At 37.4% G+C, this 24,744-nt stretch overlaps 1 protein-coding gene across 4 annotated transcripts in view; it reads right to left on the bottom strand.

Annotated features, from left to right (window-relative positions):
• Positions 1-24,744, bottom strand: part of PTPN4 (protein tyrosine phosphatase non-receptor type 4) — a 277,667-nt gene that overhangs the window by 206,979 nt on the left and 45,944 nt on the right. For all 4 annotated transcript variants that reach the window (XM_037848604.1, XM_037848601.1, XM_037848602.1 and 1 more), the window contains exon 2: positions 1,618-1,772. In XM_037848604.1, the coding sequence (XP_037704532.1) occupies positions 1,618-1,755 (138 nt within the window). In that variant the 5' untranslated portion in view covers positions 1,756-1,772. The remainder of the gene's footprint in view (positions 1-1,617; positions 1,773-24,744) is intronic.

Genomic DNA, 24,744 nt, shown 5'->3' on the forward strand with positions numbered 1-24,744 from the left:
GATCTCAGAGTAATATAGCAGAAATGAGATGAGGTGACACATCCTTGAAACTTAGAAATGAGGAATTTCAGATAACTATGAATATATATATTAGATAATATTATTTACAATGTTAAACACTTGGGTGTAGTAACAGTTCCATGGTAATTTTGGAGATCCTTAGGAGAAACATCTGGAAGTATTTAGGGGTGAAGTCTGCCACTTGATTTCAGAAGGTTCAGAAAAAATACACACATGCTGATGAAAGATAAAGCAGATGTGCAAAATGTTAATAGGTCAATGTAAGTGAAGAGTAGACAGGTATTCATTACACTAGTCATGTCTAACAAGACACGTACCAGAATGTTCAGAGCAGTATTATTCATAAGATCCTAAAATGTAAACTATCCAAAACTACATCAAAGTAAACTGGATAAGTAAACTGTGACAGACTCATGCGATGGAGTACTATACAGCAATGAAAACGAACCAACTACTGTAACAGAGCATATGGGAAAATTTCACAAATAATGTTGAGCAAATGAAGCTTGACACACAAATAGGATTCCATCTACTTGAAATCAAAATCAGGCAAATCTAATCTGTGGAGGTGGTTAAACCCTAGGGGTAGGTAGTGACTAGTGGGGTATGAGAGAAGCTTCAGAGTGTGGATAACATTCCATTTCAATGGGAGGTTCTCTTTCTAAAAATTCATCCTGCTGTAGACTTATGATTTTTATGCTCTTATGTATGCATGTTATAATTCAACAAAGTTTATTTGATAAAAATAATAACAACTAAGCCAAATCATATTACTCACCAGCCCACTCAGTGAGCTTCTCATTTGCAGAATTAAATCCAAACTCTTAATCATGGCCAATAAAGTCTTATATAATTTAGCTGACACCTATCTTTCTATCTCCTCTCCTTCTACCACTCTTGTTCCCTTCTTTTACCTTACCTACAATGGCTTCTATGCCATTCCTTGAACACTCCAAACATGGCTTTTGCATTTGCTATTTCATCTCGTTTCCTTCATGTCTGCTCAAGTGTTCCCTTATGGAAAAGAACTTCCTTGACATATCTATACAAAATAACATCCTCTCTTATCATGTTTTACTTACGTTTATAGCATTTAACATCACATGACAAAGTTTTTTTTGAATATTTACTATATTCTCTCACCATTCAGAATTGATCGGGATTCATGCCTGCTATTTCTCAACTTCTCTGAAAATACTAAAGTAACATAACTTATATGTAGTAAGCATTTATCTTTGTTTTAACAAAATTTTTATTCAGAAAGTATTAGTAAGATTACAATGGAAATGAATAAAATATTTAAGAGAATAAATTCCTTTTTAAGCACCCCCAAGTCCATTTATAAAAACCATCCACACCTAGTGACCTATTCTACTAATCATAATACATTATTGGTCTGTCAATAGTGTCCACTAGGCAATACATTTTAAAAAACCAAGTTTGAATGAGAATATGTACTTGATAATTAAGAAGGCTTTCAACTGAGTAAGGCTTTCAAATGATTGACAATTTAATCATTTCAGTTTGAAAATACATCTAAATTCACATTTATAACCAGGTATTACTTAAAAAAAAGAAAAGATGTAAAACACTTACATTAACTTTGAAAGCTTGTACAGTGTTATCCAGAAGAAGGATATTGCAAACCACCTCTGTATGCTGTCTGTCTCGGGCCAACTCTGATGCTCGCACATTGTAGGTTCTGCCAGCAGGCAACCGGAAACGTGAGGACATTACTGTCCACACGAGGTCTAAGTTACAAAAAAATAAAAAGACATTAAATAAAAGGAGAGTTATTACATATGTTTCAATTAAAACTTAAGTAGACAACAGTAGTCCTGAAATACCTAGGTCCCTATCCGAGATTCTATAAAAGATTCACTAAGTTTTCTCTCTCAGAAACTTAAATCTACCAGAGTGCTCCTATACCAGACAAGTCCTCATGAACTGTCACATGTTTAAAATGTGTTTTTTAGAGAGCCTCAGTCTTGCTGATTTCAAACCCTTTTTTCTTCTGTGTATTGCTTTTAAGAGAGCCATCAGTTAGCTATCAGACTCTAGGTTGATGCATTTTGTACTTAGCTGTACTGTGTGATATTTTTCATTATTTTAGGATGCCAACATGAGACCTGCAATAAAATATGTAATGGGGTTGGAAGTTGGGGAGGAGGATTTACTGCTGTACAGCTAATAAATCATAATGAATTAAAAAAAAATCAATAATGTACAGTGTTGGTAAGAGTGCTAAGAAACATGATAATCTCATACACTGTTAGTAGGAATGTAAAATGGTGTAGCCTTTCAGAGGGCTATCTGGCATTATCTAACATAATTAGACATATCTTTTGAATGAGTAGCAGTTGTACCTCCAGGAATCTATTCCACAAATAAATGTGCCCTTACAAACACAATAATGTTTGTTATAGTATAATTTTTTAACCAAAAATAAAAAGACAACCTACAGGCCAAACCCAGGGACACAGTTTTATATTCACACTCTGGTCCACTTTGAAGTTGTTATAAAAAAAACATAGAGCATCGCTTACTAACACGAAAAAAAATCTCCAAAACATAAAAGAAACGAAAACAGACAAGTTGAGAACAATTTGCATTATATATTGCATTTATGCTTTAAAAAAAAAAGTATATATGTCTAAACCTAAAAGAATATAGATGAAAAATACAGATGGATCAAGAAAGGTACAAAACATGAACTATGGTTATCTAAGGTGATTATCTATAGTGAGGGGAAATAGGATGAAGGACAATGGGGGTGGGGGAAACTCTGATTTTCACTGAATATATTTCTGTAGTTGGGAAAAAGCTTTTACAAACATTTATTCATGCATTTCTTCTGTAATTTAAAAATTAAGATATTCCATAATAAAATCCTAAAACAAATATACATAATTCAAATATTCTAATAAAAATGGGAAAATGTTAAGAATAATGATTGCATCCTTCTGGAGTTAAATATATAAATAAATATACTAAAGTCTAGAGAACTGAAGTAATTCTGTCTTTCCTTTTAATAAGGTATTATTTCCCTCTCTCTCAAGATAATATCATATTGACTCATAAAACTTTTCTTCTTTTTCGATTTTATCTTCTATAAACATCTTAAGAAAACTGTATCAAATTACTTTCAGAATGGTTAAGAAAGCATTTTGTTTTGAAAACTAGACCACTAGTTTTCAAAACAAAAAAAAGATTTCTGTTAGATATTTCCCTTGACCTTCCTTACTTTAAAGGCATGATTGGCTTCTGACTGGATTTCATGATTGGAGAAAAAAAGAGAATCAGCACTTGAACTAACCCATCTAGTGACCTCTAGCCTCTTTCCCTTCTCTTCTTTTCTTGTACTTTCTAGGGCCAATGCTTCAAGATTATAAACCACACCATACCTTTTCTCCAATGGAGAGTAAAATCTGGGGCGGAAGAAGTCTCTAGATGCAGTAAATCGTTTAGAAAGGTGAGAATTTGATAATTCAATTATTTCAAATTTGCTAAGAGAGACTGCAGTCTAAGAGTCAGATGCAAACATAATTCTTTTCACTCACAGCCTCAAATAAAATTGCCAAATCACCATGCTTAGTACATTCTCTTTTAAAAGGCTGACATAAAACTAAAATTTCTGTCATTACTAGTACCTCTTATTTCTTTTTTTTCCCAAAGTTTATGTAATGATCTTTTTTTAATAATCCAATTTTATTGAGATATCTTCACATGCCATGCAGTCATAAAAAGCATAGAATCAATTGTTCACAGTACCACCATATAGTTGTGCATCCATCACCAAAATTAATTTTTGAACATTTTCATTACCACACACACAAAAATAATAAGAATAAAAATTAAAGTGAAAAAGAACAATTAAAGTAAAAAAGAACACACTGGGTGCTTCCCTCCCCCTCATTTTTCTACTCAACCATCCATACATTGGACAAAGGGGAGTGTGATCCACACAGCTTTCCCAATCACACTGTTACCCCTCATAAGCTACATTTTTATACAATCATCTTCAAGATTCAGGGGTTCTGGGTTGTAGTTTGATAGTTTCAGGTATTTACTGCTAGCTATTCCAATTCATTAGAACCTAAAAAGGGTTGTCTATATTGTGCGTAAGAGTGCCCACCACTCTTACGCACCTTTTGGAATCTCTCAGCCACTGAAACTTATTTCATTTCATTTCACATCCCTCTTTTGGTCAAGAAGATGTCCTCCATGCCATGATGTCAGGTCCAGATTCCTCCCAAGGAGTCATATTCCACATTGCCAGGGGTATTTACTCCCCTGGGTGTCAGGTCCCACATAGCGGGGAAGGCAGCGATTTCATCTGCCAAGTTGGCTTAGCTAGAGAGAGAGGGCCACATCTGAGCAACAAAGAGGCATTCAGGAAGTACCTCCTATTTCTAAGGATTCTTAATTGGATTTATCATTAATTTAAATAGTGCTTTTTCTATTAATTAATTTGTTTGATAAACTTGGATTTGGTAATCTTTCAATAAAGTACTCACAAATGTCAAAGAAGCAGATTTTTTTTTAAATCCCTCTTGCTTTTTTTATTATTTTTCTGTATCCCACATAAGAAGACTAAAAAAAAAAAAAAGTTTAGGGATTAAAAAACAGAATCAGTAGATTGAGTTCTGCTACTAAAATCCCTACAGACCAAAAGAAACTCACCATGGTCTATCTTCCAATTATCTGAAGCTGAAAAGGAATATTCAAATGCCCCTAAAAAACCTTACATGCCATAACAACTATGGAAGAAGAAAGTACGGAGCTAAATTTTAATTCTTTCCTGGGATTTACAAGGTTTATTACTTGATCAGAGAGAAACCCAGAAGGTGCCCACCCCACTGCATCGATAAAGCATGTGTAACTATCAAAATTATCTTTTCCATCCTTCTCTTGTTTACCACCAGCATTCCTCCCAGCCTCCTTCTGTCTCAGGACTCCACTAGTAATGGCTAAGAATAAATTAATTTGATATAATAAGCTGCAAGTGAGGAACCAATTGCTAATAAATTAATGTATTTTGAGAACCTATCTGGATATGGTATCAAGCTATCAAAATAATTACAGTAATAATTACAGATAAATCAAGTTAACATAGAGGCAGAGTGCATTACTGACCCCAATTCTTCACTCTTCCCTGTAATCACCTCCTTTGCTGTGTAACTTTGCAATCTCTCCCATTAAAGGTAGAACATCCTTCCCTACCCCTTGAGCTCAATCATATGACTTGATTTAGACTGTGAGATGTTAGAAGGTGTGATTCAAGCAGAGACTTGAAATGTACCATTGGACTTCTACTCTTGCACCTCTGCCATCACCGTAAGAACCTGCCCTGGCCAGTCGAATGGTCTCATGAAGATGAGAGACTTGTAGGGCAGAACTGCCCAGGTGACCTCACTGTGAAGCAGAGAGACCCCAACCAATCTGTAAAAGTGTGATGATTAATGATTTTTATTTGAAGGCACTGAGTTTTGTGCTTGTTATGTCACAAAAGCCAACTGATACAAATAGGAATACAATCTTTAAAACTAATTCTAAATACAAAGATCAGGAAGACTTCATTCATTCATGACCATCTCTGAATGTTAAGCACCATGAAAATCTTTAGTAATATTTTTATCCAAGGCATTTCTTACATAATTCTAACATTGTACTTTAGGTATAAGGTAGCATATTATTTAATATCCTTTAATCATGACATACTACCAAAGGTGAGAATGATAAGGGTTTTACAAAAATTCTTCTTTTCACATCCTACTAAGAATATGGAAGAAAATGGAGCAATTCCATAGGTAACATAAGTTACAGTAATTTCTAAAACTACAAAGCTCAAGTTATTAAACTACTTGTTAGGACAGGCACTTTGTTGGGTACTTTCCATACATTATATCTATTAGGACTAAAAGAATAGTTTGCCCAAGTACCACAAAGATGAAAATGGTTATCCTACAAAGGGCCCTGTTACTGCTTGTTACAGTTATCTATTGTTGAGTTTCACCCCAAACTTAGTGGCTTTGAACAACAATAATCCTTTTATTACCTCACAGTTTCTGGGGACCAAGTATTTGGTAAGGGCTCAACTGGGTGGTTCTGGTACAGGTCTTCAGGTGCTTGCAGTCAGATGGTAGCTAGAACTGTCATGGGAGGGAGGAGTGGAATGGCCAAGCATTATCTCTACTTCCCCACCCCCCAGGCCTCTCCATGTCCGCTAGTTCGGGTTCCCTTGCAGCATGGTGGCCTTGGGAGAGTCAGAATGCTCACACAGAAGCTTGGGTCTAGCAAACATATTCTAATGGACAAATAAGTTGTATTGCTTTTTATGATCTAGCCTTAGAAACTACACAGGGTACCTTCTGCTATTCTCTATCATCCAAAACAGGTCAAAAGCCCACCCAATTTCATGGGAAGAGACATAACACTCCTAATAGGAGGAATGCCATGGTCAGACTGTAGGATGTGAGAAACAGTTTTGGCCATCTTTGAAAAATATAAGCTGCCACAGTCTATAATAATAACACACACAATTAAGCCCTTAACACACCCTTTCTGCTGAAAACCTTCCCAAAGAGTAAAACAGTAGCACTCAATTGACAGATCTGAAAGGTCTTTCTTAAGCCAATTCCTTCATTAGGAATGATTTCTAAATAAATTATCAATAAATTCATTCATTTATTCATACACTCATTCAACATGAACTTATTAAGTGTTCCAGGCACTGGTCAAGGTCCTTAGTATGCACCAGGGAAAAAATAAGAGATCCTTACCATTGTGGAACTTACATTCAAGCATGAAACATTTTATGTTTTATGCTCCCATAGCCCTTGCTGCAAGTGTCCTTCAGAACACACAGATTACTGATAGAGGCCATTAGTGCCAACAAGGCAGAAATTTGTTCTAACATGCTTACCATTTTATTTCTATCCACCTTCAATTCTCAAACTTAATAGGATGATGGGCACTGAATAAGCATTCCTTAAATGTCAAAATTAAAAGTATAACAACTTTTATACTTGTTAAGAAACTAAGTATTTTTGAGCTACTTTTCTGATCCTGTATATTTTAGAATCATAGGTCTTATATATTTAAGTTAGAATCTTGGAACTGTTTCTACTATTCCAAGTTTTCTAATAATGACCAAGTTACTTTATTGGAAAACTTGTAAAAACTTCAGACCAAAAAGCTGAAGTCAATTGTCTTAACAGCTCTTGAGATTTCCCCATAAACTAACATAGTATTTTTAGTTACCAACAAATCAAATATATTTACACAATCTTGCCACCTTTACTTCTCAATTCCTAATGCAATAATTTTCCTTGTTTTCTGGAGAATTTCACTACTTGAAAATTCTAACATTATGAAAGAATATGTTAAATTTTCATGTTGCAGAAGGAGAACAGTCAAATAAAATTCTCTATCGCATCTTTTTTCATCTAAAAGGTTTTGTAATAAAATTGATATATATGCATACATAGCTAATGGATGTGGAAAGCACCCCATCTGTTTTTAAAAAGAATATGGATTATGATCCATAAAAATGTTCATTCCTTTTAAATCACTAATACTAATTTCAGAAAATATAGTAAAAAATCCAAAAGACTAAAAGTAATGTATACACAAACATGCTGAAGGCAGCAATAAAATTTTAACTATTAAAAAAGTTCTAAAATTATGGTAAATCTATTCAGTAACATCTACAGACATAAAAATGTATATATATTAGATTAAGTGAAAAGGGCTGAACATAAATACTAATATTCAAACTATAAAAATTATCCACAAATACAGTAAAAAACAAGAACTTGGGCTAAGCACAAAGTGATTGGTAAATTAAAATTTGGGGATAAAATTATTTTAGAATTCCATTAGTATTGATATAATGCTTTCTGTCTAGTAAAAATAAAGAAGCTGTTGCTAGCTTTTTTTTTATGAGAAGTTATAGATTTACAGAGCAATCATGCATAAAATACAGGATTCCCATACAACATAAACACCATGCATTGTTGTGGAACATGTTACAACTGATGGTAGCACATGTTTAAAGTTGTACTATTAATTAAAGTCACTGTGTAATGTAGTTCCATGGATTCTACTTTAAATTTTTGTTCTGTTACCATATATACAATTAAGCATTTCCCCTTTTAATCACATTCAGATATATATTTCAGTGCTGTTAACTGCATTCAGAATGTTGTGCTACCATCACCTCACCACCATCCATTACCAAAACATTTCCATCATTCCAAATTGGAACCCTGTACATTTTAAGCCTTAACTCCCATTCTCTATCCCCAACCCATCCTGGGTAACCTATATTCTAGATTCTGGCTGTATGAGTTTGTTTATTCCAATTGTTTCAAATCAGTGAGATCATACAATATTTGCCCTTTTGTATCTGGCTTATTTCAGTCAACATGATGTCTTCAAGGTTCTTCCATATTGTCACACATATCAAGACTTCATTCCTTTTTAAGACTGAATAATATTCCACTGTGTGTGTGTGTGTGTGTCTGTGTGTGCCTGTGTGTGTATTTATACACTGTATTTTATTTATCTGTTGATGGACACATCCAGGTTCCTTCCATCTTTTGGAAATTGTGAATAATGCCACTATGAACACTAGTGTGCAAACATCTGTTTAAGTCCCTGCTATCAGTTCTTTTGGGTATATACCAAGTAGTGGGATTGCCAGGTCATATGGTATTTCTATACTTAGCTTTCTGAGGAACCACCAAATTGTCTTCCACAGTGGCTGTACCATTTTACATTCACCAGCAATAAATGATTGTTCCTGTTTCTCCACATCCTCTCCAATACTTGCTATTTTCCATTTTCTTAATAGCAGCCATTCTAATGGGTGTGAAATGGATTTCATTATGGCATTTATTTGCATTTCCCTGATAGCTAACGATGTTGAGTGTCTTTTTGTGCTTTATGGCCATTTGCATATCTTCTTAGGAGAGATGTCTTTTAAGTAATTTGCCCATTTTTTAATCAGATTGTCTTTTTGTTAAGTTGAAGGATTTCTTTATACATTACAGATATTAAACCTTTATCAGATATGTGGTTTCCAGATATTTGGGAGACCATTGTATAGGTTTTACTTTCATGATAAAATCCTTTGAGATGCAAAAGTTTTTACTTTAGATGTTTATCTATTTTTTCTTTCATTGCTTGTGCTTTGGTTGTAAAGTCTAAGAAACCACTGCCTAATACAAGTCCTAAAGATGCTTCCCTATGTTTTCTTCTAGGAGTTTGATAGTTCTACCTCTTATATTTAGGTCTTTGATCCATACTGAGTTGATTTTTGTATATGGTGTGAGGTAGGGGGTACTCCTCCTCTCTTTTTGCAAATGGAGATCCAATTTTCCCAGCACCATTTGTTGAAGAGGCTATTCTTTCTCAGTTGAATGGTCTTTGCCCCTTTGTCAAAAATCAGTTGGCCACAAATGTGAAGGATGATTTTTGAGCTCTCAATTCAATTCCATTGGTCCATATGTCTGTCCTTGCGCTGTTTTGACTACTGTGGTTCTGTAATAAGTTTTAAGATTGGGAAGTGTGAGTCCTCCAACTTCATTCTACTTTTTGAGATGGCTTTAGCTAATCAGGGACCCAATAATTCTTGGGGAGAACAAGAGGATGACCAAAAACTTAAAAAGAAAAGCTGGGACCCCCTCTCAATTTTTATAGCCCACGTACTATGCCTAACAGACAAGTCCCATATTTGTCACCAGATGCCTTTTCGGGTGTGATGGTTAGGTTCATATGTCAACTTGGCCAGGTGATAGTACCCAGCTGTCTGGTCAAGCAAACACTGGCCTAACAATTGCTGTGAGGACATGTGATGCTGGTTAATAAACCAACAGGCTAGTTTATTACATCATCAGTCAATTAACTGCAGCTGTGACTGATGACTCACCAAAGGGTGTGCCTTCCACAATCAGAGAATGCAATTGGCTGGATTTAATCCAATTAATCAGTTGAAAACTTATAAGCAAGACAGATAGAGAACCTTCACTTCTTCGGCTGCCCAGTGAAGCACTTCCCAAGGAGTTCGTCAAAGTTGCCGGTTCGTTTCCTGAGGAGTTCATCGAACACATTCATTGAAGATCCCAGTTCATTTCCTGAGGAGTTTGTCGAAGTTGCTGGTTCATTTCCTGAGGAGTTCATCGGACATCTTCCTTGGAGTTGACAGTTTGCTGACTGCTCTACAGAATTTGGACTCTTGCAAACCCACAGTTGCATGAGTCACTTTTACAATTTGATAGTCAGCAACACCTCTCATTGATTCTGTTTCCCTAGAGAACCCTAACTAATACATCAGGCTTAAGCTGTGTAAGTGCCAAATTAAAGAAAAAGCAGTAACAGTTTACAAAAGCAATTTAGTGCCTTGTAATCTAACTCTTTGTCACTGTGACTATATTACCTCTTCAGTGCCAGAAGGCACCCATGGGCCTCCCAAGCTTCTGCAGGGGAAGCGAGAGCAGGAAGGGGAAGAGACCCAGAACCAGCAGCTCCCTCCACTGGCCACACAACTGCACCTTTCCTTACTTCATTCTCCTGCACACTTCTCCCCTCTCTTTCCAGAGTTCACCCAACCCCCACCCCCCAGGAGAATTTTTTCCAGACTTGGGATTTTGGGAAAACCTGTCTTGACATTCAGAAAACCTTTGCCTGCCTGACATGAAATCCCCTACTGACTAATCTTGCCTGGTTTCGTATAGATCTGCAAAAAGGAAGGCTGAAAAAGCTGATGAAGACTGTGATAAAAGTGGGTCTTTGTGATTTAATTTTTTTCTTTTTGAAGTGGGGAGGAAGGGGATGCTAGATGGACTATGAGAGATTTGATTTCGGTGCTAAAGTTCCCCAGCTAATGTGTGAAATCTTTAAAGAAAAATAACAACAACAAAAAAAAGACAGAGAGCGAGCGAGCAAAGCTAAAAAAAACATAGCAGTGAACAATTAATCGTAATTCATTCCACATACAGTATCTGTGTAAAACGACTTCCCATAGAAGTAACTTGAATGGTTTTTGCTCTAGAATACCATAGGTCTATCCTCAGAGCACTCACGCCATGCTTTTTTCCCTGGGTATGAAAATTCATGTAACTTTCAGAAACCGGAGAGCAAAAATTTTGCTTGCCACTGCATATCAATATAAAGAGCTGATTCATCAAAACGTATTTCTTGCAAAACTATGGGTTATTTTTTTTGTTAATTTTGTTCACATTTATCAGGACGACAAATCCATAGAATATATTCTTTTATGTTAAATTAAGATCTTCATATTAATCTTAAATTTTTCTGATGTTATCTTTTTCCTTTTTTCCAGTTTTAAAATATTATTTTTCAATGGCATTTTTTGTAACTACACTCTTTTGCTCCTTCAATTTTTTAAAGAAATGAAAAATTAATTTTAACTGTAAAAAACTGTTGTATTATTTATTTTAGAAATTCCCCCCTATGTGTTGGACTGCAAATTGAGTTTCTTTCACTTTAGGCCCTTCACAGCCTGGACTGAGAATGTATCTGAAAGTTCTATGACAGGACAGAAGGAAAACAACTTCTTTTCATGCACAGTTTCTAAAGGGTGGGGGGGGGGGGGGAGAGAAATCTTTTGACTTCCATGTGCCCATCTCAAAACATTCCGATCCCCACAGATTTGAGGTTCTGGATTCCATGTCTGGAGTTTTCCAATATTAAAGTAAACAGAACTGGTGCGCACACACACACATGAAGATGAATGAAATTATTTTTCCTCTTGCTGCTCACTACAGTTGCTTTACATATCTTCTTTGTGTGAATTTATTTAAAAGAAAAACTTTTTGTAAAGACTGCAGTTTAAAAATCAATAAACTGGAGAGGGGGCAAGATGGTGGCATAGAAAGGAGTAGAATTTAGTTGGCCCCCTGAACAACTAACAAACAACCAGGAACAACTAGTAAATAATCTGGAAAAACTGCTGGGGGACAACAGTGACTGTCCACATATCGTATACCAACCTGGACTGGAGAATGCCCGAGATCACAGCATAAAATCTGTAAGTAAAAACTACAGAACTGTGCTAGTAGCACCTGCCTCCCACAGTATGGCACTCTCCCAGCAAGTGAATATAGCTCAACAGAGCTCCAACTGAGGTTTTAATTAACAAACATGGACTGCTGAATATAAGCTACAAACCCCCAACAAGCAGACAAAGGCTTTTAGTGACGACGGACCTTAAAGAACCAGAAGACTCATCTGTCCGAGCAGGGGGAGCCCAGAAGACCAGGTGTTATCTCTGGCTGACAAGTGAAACTGGGGGCTGTGTACTGGCTCTAAAAGGGGGTTTTCTGTCCCTTTCTCTCTCTCCCTCAACCTGAGGGGCTAAGAGGAGAGAGCCGCAGCCATCTTCACTTTGCAGCCCTCTGATCTAGACAGGGGTGGAGATAACAGAGTCAGAGAGACTATTCAAATGCAGATGATAAATCCCTAGGGGGTGTATCTTCCCTAAGAGTAAGGAGGTAGGGCCCAGCTTTCCCTTCAGAACCAGACCCCAGATCCTGGGGGAAAACAGCCAAAACAGAAACTGAAAGAGCCATATCTCCTTACACCAGTTGAGAGTCACAGGCTGACAGACGCCACCTGCTGGGCAAAGCACAGCAACTGGAGCCCTCTCACAGGAAATCCTGTCATTCTTCTAAGATACACCCTGAATATAACCCCATTCTGAGACCTGAAACCATTCTGGTCTGGGAAAATCTGACGGGTAACCAAGGAAACCAGACGCCTAGAAAACAGAAACTATAATCTATACTAGTAAAAACAAAGATATGGCCCAGTCAAAGGAACAAACTAACACCGCAATAAAGATACAGTTGAGATACTGTTTCACTTTAATGAAACAATCTATTTACAGATTTTCAATGAAATACGCTAAATCAAATCAACGAGTTCAGGGAAGATATAACAAAAGAAATGAAGGCTATAAAGAAAACACTGGGTGAACATAAGGTAGAAATTGAAAGTTTGAAAAACCTGGCAGAATCTATGGAAATGAAAGGCACAACACAACAGATGAAAAATACAATGGAGACATACAACAGCAGATCTCAAGAGGCAGAAGAAAACACTCAGGAACTGGAGAACAAGACACCTGAGATCCTACACACATAAGAACAGATAGGAAAAAAAATGGAAAAATATGAACAATGTCTCAGGGAACTGAATGACAACATGAAATGCATGAATCTACATGTCATGGGTGTCCCAGAAGGAGAAGAGAAGGGAAAAGGGGCAGATGCAATAACAGAGGAAATAATCAATGAAAACTTCCCATCTCTCGTGAAAGACATAAAATTACAGATCCAAGAAGCGCAGCATACCACAGATCCAAATAGACCTACACCAAGACACTTAATAATCAGATCACCAAATGTCAAAGACAAAGAGAGAATCCTGAAAGCAGCAAGAGAAAAGCAATCCATCACACACAAAGAAAGCTTGATAAGACTATATGTGGATTTCTCAGTAGAAACCATGGAGGCAAGAAGGAAGCGGTGTGATATATTTAAGACACTGAAAGAGAAAAACTGCCAACCAAAAATCCTGTATCTGGCAAAACTGTCCCTCAAATATGAGGGAGAATTTAAAATATTCTCTGACAAACAAACAATGGGAGAGTTTGGGAACAACATACCTGCGCTACAGGAAATACTAAAGGGAGCACTACAGACAGATAGGAAAAGACAAGAGTGAGAGGTTTGGAAAACAATTTTGGGTGATGGTAGCACAGCAATGTAAGTACACTGAACAAAGATGACTGTGAGTATGGCTGAAAGAGGAAGGTTAGGAGCATGTGGGACACCAGAAGGAAAGAGGAAAGATAAAGACTGGGACTGTATAAATCAATGAAACCTAGAATGCCGAACAATTGTGATAAAATGTACAAATATGTTTTTACTTGAGGGAGAACAAATGAATGTCAACCTAGCCAGGTGTTAAAAACAGGGTGGTATAGGGGGAAAAATAAAATCAATGCAAACTACAGACTATAGTTAACAGAAACATTGTATTATGCTTCCTTTCATGTAACAAAGGCAATATACCAAAGCTAAATGCCTTTAAGAGGGGAACATAAAGGAGAAGTATGGGACTCTTGGCATTTGCGATGTTGTCTGACTCTTATTCTACTTTCGGTTAACTCTTTCCTTTTGTTGCTTTATAGCTGTCATGTTTTTTTTTTCTTTCTTTCTTTTTTCTTTTGTCTCTCTACTTTCTCTGACTCTTCCTCTTTCTTTGTGGAAGAAATGGAGATGTCCTCATATAGATATTGGTGATGGTGGTAAATACATAAATATATGACTATACAGGGAACCACTGATTGTTTACTTACGACAGATAGTATGGTGGATGAATAAAACCATTTAAAAAAAAAAAAACGTTTTATGAAGAAACCTTGAGGGCACTACATTGAGTGAAATAAGTGAGACACATAAGACAAATATTGCATGGTCTCACTGATATGAACTAATTGTAATATATAAACTCATAGACATGAAATATAAGTTACCAGGATATAGAAGGAGGTTAAAGAATGGGGAGTGATTGCTTATCATGAGCAGAATATTCAACTAGGTTGAGCTTAAGTATTTGGAAGTGGACAGAGGTGACAGTAGCATGTTATTGTGGGAATAACTAACAGTGCTGAATGGTGTGTGAAGGTGGTGGAAAAGGGAAGCTTAGAGTCACGTATGTCACCATAAGCAAAGTTGGAGGTTAAAAGATGGGAATGTATAAAGCAGTGAATTTTGTGGTGGACAAGCTCCATGATTAACTGTACAAATATTAGAAATCTCTTTCATGAACTAAAACAAATGTAAGACACTGTAACTAGAAGTTAATAATACAGAAGTATATACGGAAAAATACATATATATATATATATATTGCAAACTATACTACAGTTAGTAGTATTTTAACATTCTTTCATCAATAGTAACAAATGTGCTATACCAATACTATGAATCGATAATGGGGGGATGGTTAGGGGTATGGGAGGATTTGAGTTTTCTTTTTTTTGTCTTTATTTCTTTTCTAGAGTAATGAAAATGTTCTAAAAATGGAAAAAAAAATTGTGGTGATAGATGCACAGCTGTATGATGGTACCGTGGGCAACTGATTGTGCACTTTGGATCTCTGGATAATTGTATGGTATGTGAACAATCTCAATAAAATTACATTTAAAAAAACTACAAAAAAATCAATAAACCCCAAGTTTTTTCAAGGGGAAAAAAAAAGAAAGAAAGAAAAGCTGGAGAATTAAATCTCCAAAAAGGGATTTGAAAAGCTTCAGCATAAGCCAGGAAATCTAGAATGCCACTCTCATATGTAAATTTGTGCTCCTGGCCAGGAAACAGCTCAGAGACCTTAATCTCTCAACTCTGGTTGATTTGGAGGCTCTGTAAAGGTAAAGTTTAACGCAGAGCTGTAAACTGCCAAACTTGCTCAACATCAATAAATCAATAAGGATATGCAAATCAAAACCACAGAGATATCACTTCACACCTACTAGAACAACTAAAATAAAAAAGAGACAATAACTTGTACTGGAGAGGATGTGGAGAAATTGTTAATAAGTAGGTTATATACATCATGCTTCTTGAATACAAGATAATGCCAGGTATATTTCCTAAGAACAAGGATATTCATTTATATAACCACCTTATGCAGTTAACAAGTTCAAGAAATTTAGTATTGATATAAAACTTAAGTCTATATTCCAGTTTTACCATGTGTCCTAAAAACATCGTTAGAGTCTTTTCTCCCCCATTTTTCAGTCTAGTCCAGGTCCATGTACTGCATTTAAATGTCATTGTCTCTTCAGTTGCTCTTTTTTTTAAATTGTGGAAACATATATACATCATAAAGTTTCTTATCTCAACCCCTCCCAAGCATATCATTCAGTGGAATTAATCCCATTCCTGATGTTGCACTACCTTCACTATCATTCATCACCAGAACTTTCCCATCACCCCAATAAGAAACCCTATGCCCATTATAAATTAATCCCCCTTTTTCCTCCCGCCTGCCCCTGGTAAACTCTCTAAGTCTGCACATTCTAGCTATTTCATATAAGTGGAATCATACACAATATCTGTCCCATCGTGTCTAACTTATTTTACTCATCCATAAGTTGCATGTATCAGAAGTTCATTCCTTTTTAAAACTGAGTAACATTCCATTATATGTATATGTATCACATTTGTTTATCCATTCATCTACTTATGGACATTTGGGTTGCTTCCATCTTTTGGCTAGGGTGAATAATGCTGCTATGAACATCATTGTACAAATGTCTGACTGATTCCCTGCATTCATTTCTTTGGGGTATACACCTAGAAGTGGGATAGCTGGGTCATATGATAGTTCCATGCTTACGTTTTTGAAGAACCACCACACTGTTTTCCACAGTGACTACACCATTTTACATTGCTGCTAACAATGTATGTGTTCCTATTTTTCTGCATCCTTGCCAGCACTTATTATTTTGTTATTATTTTTTTTAAATAATAGCCATTTTAGTGGTTGAGGTGGTATCTATAGTGTTTTTGAGGGTGTGCCTTTGTATAGCCTTTTAAAAGGTTGTTCTAGGTATTATATAAACATAATTTATCACTGTCTACTAGTGTTGTAATTTACCAATTCAAGTTAAGAACAGACATTTTACCTCTCTTTACATCCCTTTACCATTGTATGCTTATAATACAATTGTCTTAAATATTTCCTCTACATACACTTACAACCACATCAAACAGTGTTATAAACCTGAAGAGAGGAAAGCCCATTTATTTACTGATATTTTTGCTTACTCTATTCTTTCTTCCTTCCTGATGGTCCAAGATTCCATCCTTTATCATTTTCTTTCTATTTAGACAACTTCCTTTAGCCATTCTTTTAGGGTAGGTCTGTAGGTGACAAAGACTCTTAGTTTTCCTTATCTGAAAATGTCTTGATTTCCCCTTCATTCTTGGAGGATATTTTCATATATCCTGTATCCTGGTATAGGATTCTAAGTTGACCGTTCTTTTCTTTGGGTGCCTGAAATCTGTATGCCACCTTCTTCTGGTTTTCATGGTTTCTGACGGGAAATCACTGTCATTTTACCTGTTTTTCCCCCCTAAGTTATGTGTAGGCTTTCTCTGTAGTTTGCCCTGTTTAGAATTCACTCATCTTCTTAAATTTCTAGGCTTCTGCCAAATTTGAGAAATTTCAATCATTATTTCTTCAAGTACTTTTTCAGCCCTGCTCTCTCTCTTCTTTCCTTCTAGGTCTTTTATGACACAAATGTTAGATCTTTTAGTATATCCCCCCTGGCCCCTGAGGCTGTTCTCCACCCCCCCCCCCAACCTGCCCATTCTGTTTCTCTCTGCTGCTCCAATGGAGTAATCTCTATTGTTTTATTTTCCAGTGCACTGAGTCTTTTCTTTGTTCCATTCATTCTGATGCTGAACCCTCCATTATTTTTTCTGAATTTCAGTTATTTATGTTTAAATTCTAAAATTTCAATCTGTTTCATTATAACTTCTATTCCCATCCTGAGACTTTCCAATTATTCGCTGAGACTTATTTTTTCATTTGTTTCAAATGTTCATAATTGTTCACTGATGAATTTTTACGAGCACTTAAAAGTTTTACGAACACTTTAAAATCTTTGTTAAATAATTGTAACATCTCTTTCGTCTTGGCATTGGCATCTACTGATTCACTTTTTATTGTTATTGCTATTATTATTCAGTTTGAGATCTTCCTGGTTCTTGGTATGAATAGTGATCTTCTACTGAAACTTAGGACATTGTGGGTATTACTTATTGGATCTTATTTAAGTCTTCTGTCTTAGCTGGCTTTCTCTGACACCGCTTGGGCAGGGAAAGAAGGAAGCCACTTTGTTCCTGCCAGGTGCAGGTAGAGGTCTAGGTTCCCCACTTGGCCTCTAGTGACCCCTGAGTGGGAAAAGCCTCCTAGTTACTGCTAGGCCGGGGTAGGAATTCCTGCTGTCCACTAAGCTTCAATGACACCATGGTGGGAGGGAGAGGTGTCATTACTGCCCAGCAGTGCCAAAACTCTTTGCTCTCTAATCAGCCTTGTCTGACACCATCCCAGGAAAGAGGGGATGGGTGCCTCATTAGTGTCATGGGTGACAGGGAGAGGTGGAGTGTGTATTAGTCAGGGTTCTCCAAAGAAACACCTGAAAGGAGATAAGACACACATACACACACACATGTGTATATGTGTGTGTGTATAAATATTAAGAAACTTATTACAGGAATTTGCTCACATGACTGTGGGGATTGGCAAGTCCAAATTCCATAGGGCAGGCTCTAAGTTTTCAATGAATTCCCCAGGAGAAGATGGTTGGTTGACATAGAGGTAAAAATTCTTCTTTCTGATTGCCCAAATCATCAGCTCTCCTTTAAGGCCTTCATTGTCTGCATTGGATGAGACTTGCATCTTTGCTGAAAGCTATTTCTTTGTTGACTGTAGTTGTAATCAGCCATAGATGTAATCAACTGACTGATGATTTAAATTCACTGAATACCCTCACAGTAACAATCAGGCCAGTATTTGCTTGACCAAACAACTGGATACCATAACCTAGCCAAGTAGCAAAACTAACCATCACAAATCGTCCCTTGTTGACTTGTCACCCATACAGATCTCCTTAAACTGTATTTAATCTCTAAATAAAAACAACATTCATACTTTTAGCTTATATAATTCAACTGTACTGTGTACAACCAGAAACACACTAATCTTTTCCCCAGAAGAGGATGCATGTTCCTGGGTAATATTTACTCTTAACACTTGATATCCTGTAACTTAAATACTATGAAATAAAGTTAATACAACTTATGTTATATGATAAGGAGATAAGATAGGGAAGAAAACAAAGATACATGCCATATACACACACACACACACACACACACACACACAAACATATTCAAAACAAAACAAGGAAGAAATACTAATAACCACTACAGTCCTCCTTTCTGCAACTGGTCATGTGGTTGTAGCTAGTATTTATAACTACCTTCTGTCACTGCTCATTCCATTTTACCTTTACACTCAGCAAGCACCTTAACTGGTAGTGGCTCTGTGCCTGGTGGGAGGACCCAAACCTTCATCCCTGAATGTTCTGGGGCATAGAAGTCCTGCCTGGATTGGGCTGTTGCAGTCTTCCAATTACTTTAACCATAGAACATGGTACTACTAAGAGACACCCTAAATCCCAGGCAAAATCTTTACCTCCATTGTGTAGTAGCAGTCCTATTTCCCCTTGACACTTATTTCCACAAGATGAATCACCCCACTCAATATAGTCATTTCCTTCTTTGCCTCTTGACTGAGAGGCATGAAGAGCCCAAAGTGGCTGGATGGCAATGCTAACTTCTAGTTCAATGAAATCATCGAGTGCCCTTTTGGAACTAAGACCCACAGGCCAGCAGAGCTTACGGTCATGGGGACAGGAAGCAAAAACTTTTCTAGTGGGTCACTAGAGATAATAGTAAGTGGTACCACTACCACTTCCATCTCTTGATGCCTGGACCCATGAATTCTGGTTATAGGAGAAACAGCACTGTAGAGTGGATGCTGATTTAGAACATAAACAGCCTCCTTGAGAATACTGCTCCAGCACTACAAGATACTGCCACCTAGTTGGTACCTTGAATCTTCCAAAAGGGAACTCCACCATTCTACCAATCCAGCTGCTTCAAGATGATGGGAAATTGGAAAGCATCCCAAGAACATATGCCCATTTTGCTGTGAAGTGGGTTGCTTGATCAAAAGTGATTCTGTGTTGAAAACCATGATGGTGGATAAGGCATTCTGTTAAGTCTACAGATGGCAGTGTTAACAGAAGCACTATGTGCAGGGAAGGCAAATCTGCATCCAAAGTATGTGTCTATTCCAGTAAGAAAAAAATGCTGCCTCTACCATGATGGAAATTATCCAATGTAATCAACCTGCCACCAGGTAGCAAGTTGATGACCTCACAGAACGGTAGTGTACTGTAGACTCGGTATGCTCTCTGCTGCTAATTAGGTAAGTGTGTGTAGCCAGGTCGCCTTGGTGAGTGGAAGTCCATGTTGTTGAGCCCACACACAACCTCCCTTGCTACCAGCATGGAATATCAGTGCATCTTATCACAGGAAATATGGTCATTAGTGCATTTTAATCTAATCAGATTAGAGAACCAATCCCCAAAACTGAAGACCAACTCAGAAATCTCATCTTTAAGATTCTGTTTCTCAAGATCCACTCCTGGTACCAAAATCTGTAATCTGTATTAGTTGGGGTTCTCCAAAGAACAGACCCATATAAATATATATAATAAGCATACAAATATATATATGAACATATAAGTATATATATATCTTGTTACTCTATAGATAGGTGGATAGACAAGCATATAAATATTAAGAGATTTATCATAAGAATTGGCTCATACAACCATGGGGATTAGCAAATCGAAATTCAGAAGAGCAGACTTCAAGCTAGGAACTCAAATGAAGCTTTGAATGAATTCCCCAGGAGAAGCAGGTTGGCTGAAGTAAGAGACAAAAATTTATTCTGACTGTTGAAATCATCAGTTCTCCCTTTAAAGCCTTCAACTGATAGGATGAGACTTCTGGCATTGCTGAAAGCTATCTTCTTTGTTGACTGTAGATGTAATCAGCCACAGATGCAATCAGGTGACTAATGATTTAAATCCACTAAACACCTGGTCAGTAACAATCAGGCCAGTGCTTACTTGGCCAAACACCTAGATACCATAACTCAGCGAAGTTGACACATGAAATTAACCATCACTGGGTAGAAGTCCAGAATTATCATGTGGTCTCCATGGACACCATGGAGGGTGGGGGACACATTACTGCTTGGCAGGATGAACATCCAAGTACCCTATTAATTTGTAGCAACTCATTACAGCATGGCAAGTGTGGATGTCTTCCTTTCCACTCAGTTTTTACTGGCACAGGCAGGGATAAGGCCAGTTTTTCCTGTGGTGTTTAGGTGAAGGAAAGCTGTTATTATCTAAAAGGTTTCTGTCTTGCTAGGCTGCCCCTTTCTTGGTCATTTTACTAGAGATAGCATGCTTTTCTTGGGCATTTTTTTTTTTTTGCTGTGCTGATTGGCATTTCCAGGTTGTCATCTTCTTAAACACCATGTCTGGAATTTTTGAGGTAAAAAGAAATCCCGTGAAACTGACCAGCATGTGATTCCTTGGGTTCCAAGGTCTTTAGCCAGATTTGCTCTCTTCTCTCCACCTTTCAGAGTCTTATGTTTATTGTCACTACTTTTAGTCATACTTAATGAGAAGAGTAGGGAAAAGTATCTCTACTCCATCTGTCCCATCATTATTTCATAAGAGCAAACAATCTAACAAAGGCTAATAAATACATGTATGAGTGCATAAAGGCTTATTTATTATAGCCTGTGTATATGTGAGACTGAGAATATTCCAAAAGCTTATCATTACGTGACCCTCTACCATTTCTTTCAAAACTTATCTTTCATTAGTAACAGGCTCTGTTTGCCCAATTATCTGTCTCTGTACCAAACTGCAGTCTTCGAACCTGAAGACTAGAAGGTAAATTTATAGTAAATTGGTATGAAACAAAAATGGCTATTTCTAAACCCCAGCATATCAGTAGTTTCTACAAGCTACATGCTTAAAACCAAAATGCCTTATTCTTTATTCATTTACAAGTTATGGATGAAATTTTCAGTTCTCATAGGAAATATTTATTAGCAGAAAAATCACAACTCAACTTACTACCTCTACTGAATTTTATGCCTTACTTCTAAGAATCTTATTAATCTGCAAGTCACAACATTAAAAAAAAACAAAACAACAAAAAAACAACAGAACGAAGCTTTCCATGCAAAACAGAAAGTGTTTTCAGAATCAAAATAAAATGGCAGGGGCGGGTAGGAAGGTGTGGAATTTAGTTATTAGCCTAGAGCAACTAGTAAATAGCCAGAAACAACTAGAAAATAGTCTGGAACAACTGATGGGGGAACATCCGTGACTGGACAAAATCATACATCAATCAGGAATCGGTGGAATGGGTGAAATTGCAGCACATAACTATAAGTAAAGCTCCCCAAACTGCGGAGCTGGCACCCCTCCCCAACTGGTATGGCAAGCTGAGTCACAAAACTCTGCTGTGGGAAAAAGAAGCAGTCCCTGCCAGAAGCAAGGGAATGTAGTGGATCCAAACTCCAACTGCAGTTTTAATTAACAAATCTAGACTATGGAATACATGCTAAGAGCACAGATAAACCCAGAGCAATCAGGAAAGGAACCTGGAGATTCATCCTGGCAGAGAGGAGGTAGGGCTGAAGGGGAAAAAAAAAAAAAATTAAATTAATTAAAAAAGAGGCTCTTGGAGTCCGCTGAGCTCAGAATACCGGAAAAGGGCTGAGTCTCAAGAAAAGGGGCACACAGAACCGGGTACCAATGCCACTTCTTGCCTGGTGAACTGGAGGGCTGGAGATTTCCTTGGAAAAGGGTACTTCTTGCTTTTTTTTCCTCTTTTTTTCTTTCCTTCTAAGTAGCTCATTAGAGAAAGCCTCAAGCAGTTTCAATTGAAAGCACTGATCAGGCAAAGGTGGAATTAAGATAGAAAGTCAAAGGAAAAATTCCATTGTAAGAGACAATTCCCTAAAGGGCTTCTCTTCCTTAAGAAAGGGGGTGGGGTGCAGCTCAAGTGGCCGTTCTCCTGCAGAGAATTCAGGCCCCAGGCCTGGGGGGGTGGAGGAGGGGGACAGTCTAAGCTTGGCTACTGATACCCTTAGTCCTGGCCAGGATAGGGTCCACTGAGAAGTAAATACCCTGCAGCTCTTTACACCAGTGGGGAAGTGTGAGCTGATAAGTGCTGCCTGCTAGGAAGGACAGGAAAAGCACTGAGTCTAGAGACCTCACAGGAAAATATGAGAATCTGCTGGGTCTCATCCTTGGGGAAACCTGATACTGAATATAGCCTCCTCCTAAGACCTGGGCCCCTCTGGTCTGGGAAAATCTGATCAGGGTAATCAAGGAAACCAGATGCCTAGAAAACAAAAAATTACAAAATACACTAGGAAAAACGAAGATATGTCCCAGTCAAAGGAACAAACTTACACTTCAACTGAGATACAGGAATTATTAATCAAACAAATCTCCTAAATCAAATAAAAAATCAAATCAATGAGGTGATGGAAGATATGGCAAAAGAGATGAAGGATATAAAGAAGACATTGGGCAAACATAAGGAAGAACTCGAAAGTTTGAAAAAACAATTGGCAGAACTTAAGGGAATGAAAGCAAAATGGATGAGATGAAAAACAATGGAGACACAACAGGAGATTTGAAGAGGCAGAAGGAAGGATTCATGAACTGGAGGACAAGACAACTGAAATCCTACACACAAAAGAGCAAATAGGGAAAACAATGGAAAAATATAAGCAGGGTATCAGGAAATTAAATGACATCATGAAGCACACAAACCTATGTGTCATGGGTGTCCCAGAAGGAGAAGGGAAAAGGGGCAGAAAGAATAATGGAGGAAATAATCACTGAAAATTCCCCATCTCTTATGAAAGACATAAAGTTACAGATTCAAGATCCAAGTAGACCAACTCAAGACACTTAATAATCAGATCATCAAAAGTCAAAGACAAAGAGAGAATTCCGAAAGCAGAAAGAGAAAAGCGATCCATCACATACAAGGGAAGCTCGATAAGACTATGTGCGGGTTTTTCAGTAAAAACCAGAGAAGAGAGAAGACAGTGGTATGATATATTTAAGATACAAAAAGAGAAAAACTGCCAACCAAGAATTCAATATCTGGCAAAACTGTCCATCAAAAACAAGGGAGAAAACTCTGAGATGTTGATCCCTTGGTGTATAACCTGACTGGTCTCTGGAACATTGGGTATCTGTGTGACACCTGAAACTCAGAGCTAGAGCTCAGCAGACATGAATGTCAGTATTAACGCATACAGGAACTGATTAAAAAAAAAAAAAAAAAAGCTAAAAAAGAGTCCATACTTCAATTAGAGATATGAATGAAGGAGATCTGGTTAAGACTATGACAAATTGGGCCAAAGGGTAAAAGCTGAAACTGACCATGTTAAAACTTTAACTTCCACGTGAGACCAAGGGAAGAAATATTTATTTGGTGTAGGATCTATATTTTCTAAACAATATAACTTCTACAGTCAGTTTGTTCAAACACCACAATTACATGGAACTTTGAATAGGAAGTGAGATACGGTAGGTCTGTATAGGTTAGAGTGAAATAGCAACACATCCCAAAGTACTTTGGGCAGAGAATATACATATATATCCAGGGCCCCCCTGAGGAGCTGGGGGAGGATGCGGAGGTGTTGGACTTCCTCACCTGGATTGTTGCTGATGTTCTCACGAACGCTGGGGGCTGACGGCTTGACATGCTGAGCCCTCTGTCTTGGGGCTTGCCCCTATGAAGCTGCTTACTGCAAAAGAAAGGCTACACCTGCTTATAATTGTGCCTAAGAGCCTCCCCCTGAGGGCCTCTTTGTGGCTCAGATGTGGCCCTCTCTCTCTAACTAAGCTACCTTGGCAGGTGACCTCACTGCCCTCCCTGCTACGTGGGACCTGACTCCCAGGGGTGTAAATCTCCCTGGCAACGCAGGATA

Source organism: Choloepus didactylus, chromosome 9 (assembly GCF_015220235.1).
Source record: "Choloepus didactylus isolate mChoDid1 chromosome 9, mChoDid1.pri, whole genome shotgun sequence".
In the NCBI taxonomy this organism is placed as follows: domain Eukaryota; kingdom Metazoa; phylum Chordata; class Mammalia; order Pilosa; family Megalonychidae; genus Choloepus; species Choloepus didactylus.